Source organism: Ciona intestinalis, chromosome 14 (assembly GCF_000224145.3).
Source record: "Ciona intestinalis chromosome 14, KH, whole genome shotgun sequence".
Lineage (NCBI taxonomy): Eukaryota > Metazoa > Chordata > Ascidiacea > Phlebobranchia > Cionidae > Ciona > Ciona intestinalis.
Window position 1 is genome coordinate 2692153 of NC_020179.2, and position 708 is coordinate 2692860.

The 708-nt window shown below is 31.8% G+C and overlaps 1 protein-coding gene across 1 annotated transcript in view; it reads left to right on the forward strand.

Annotated features, from left to right (window-relative positions):
* Positions 1-708, forward strand: part of LOC100183250 (carnitine O-palmitoyltransferase 1, muscle isoform) — a 21502-nt gene that overhangs the window by 4235 nt on the left and 16559 nt on the right. Inside the window, exon 7 of the mRNA XM_026837632.1 lies at positions 545-636. Within this exon, the coding sequence (XP_026693433.1) occupies positions 545-636 (92 nt within the window). The remainder of the gene's footprint in view (positions 1-544; positions 637-708) is intronic.

The window sequence follows — 708 nt, forward strand, 5'->3', positions numbered from 1 at the left end:
TTCTCATTAAGTGCCTCGGGCCTTGGTTGGGATAACACTTATTTTCGTGATAATTTGATAAAAACGTCAACGCCTGTCGTTTTCGTGTGATAAATTACTATCTGTTAAAAAGTCAATCTACAGTGAAAGTATTTTTGTCTTATGTCACATCATGACTTGATACTTTGTCACGAGTTTGTTAAAAATAACTTATGTCTGTGTATTAGGCTTGTAGCCTGGGATAGTAGCTTTAATTATAGAAGCCTAATTTCTCAATCTATTTTATATTTTAACTTTTACATTCTATCGCTTATTACGGATTAAAATTATAATTATTAGTGAAAATATTTTTGACAAATCATAGGTACCAAACTTTGTAAATAATAGAAAAAAATGATAATTATTAAACTTATAACAATTATACTATTCTGTGAAACTAATTTCTCTTTACTGATTGTCCATAACAATGCCTATAATTATGGAGTATAGAAATTTTGGGGTTGTCATCCCACCGTGCCACCCCAGGTTTGTTGCCTGTTTGACCAAGTGTATTATTTCAACAAAGGTATCTACCCTTGTGATTTTGAAGATGTTGAACAACTTGGAACTCTCCTTTGCCTTAAATCAGAAGATAAGGAGAAGGAAATACAAGGGATTGTAAAGTGAGTGTTTAAACCAAAAATATACACTCATGTAATATGAGTCATGTCCTATGCCCTATANCCCATG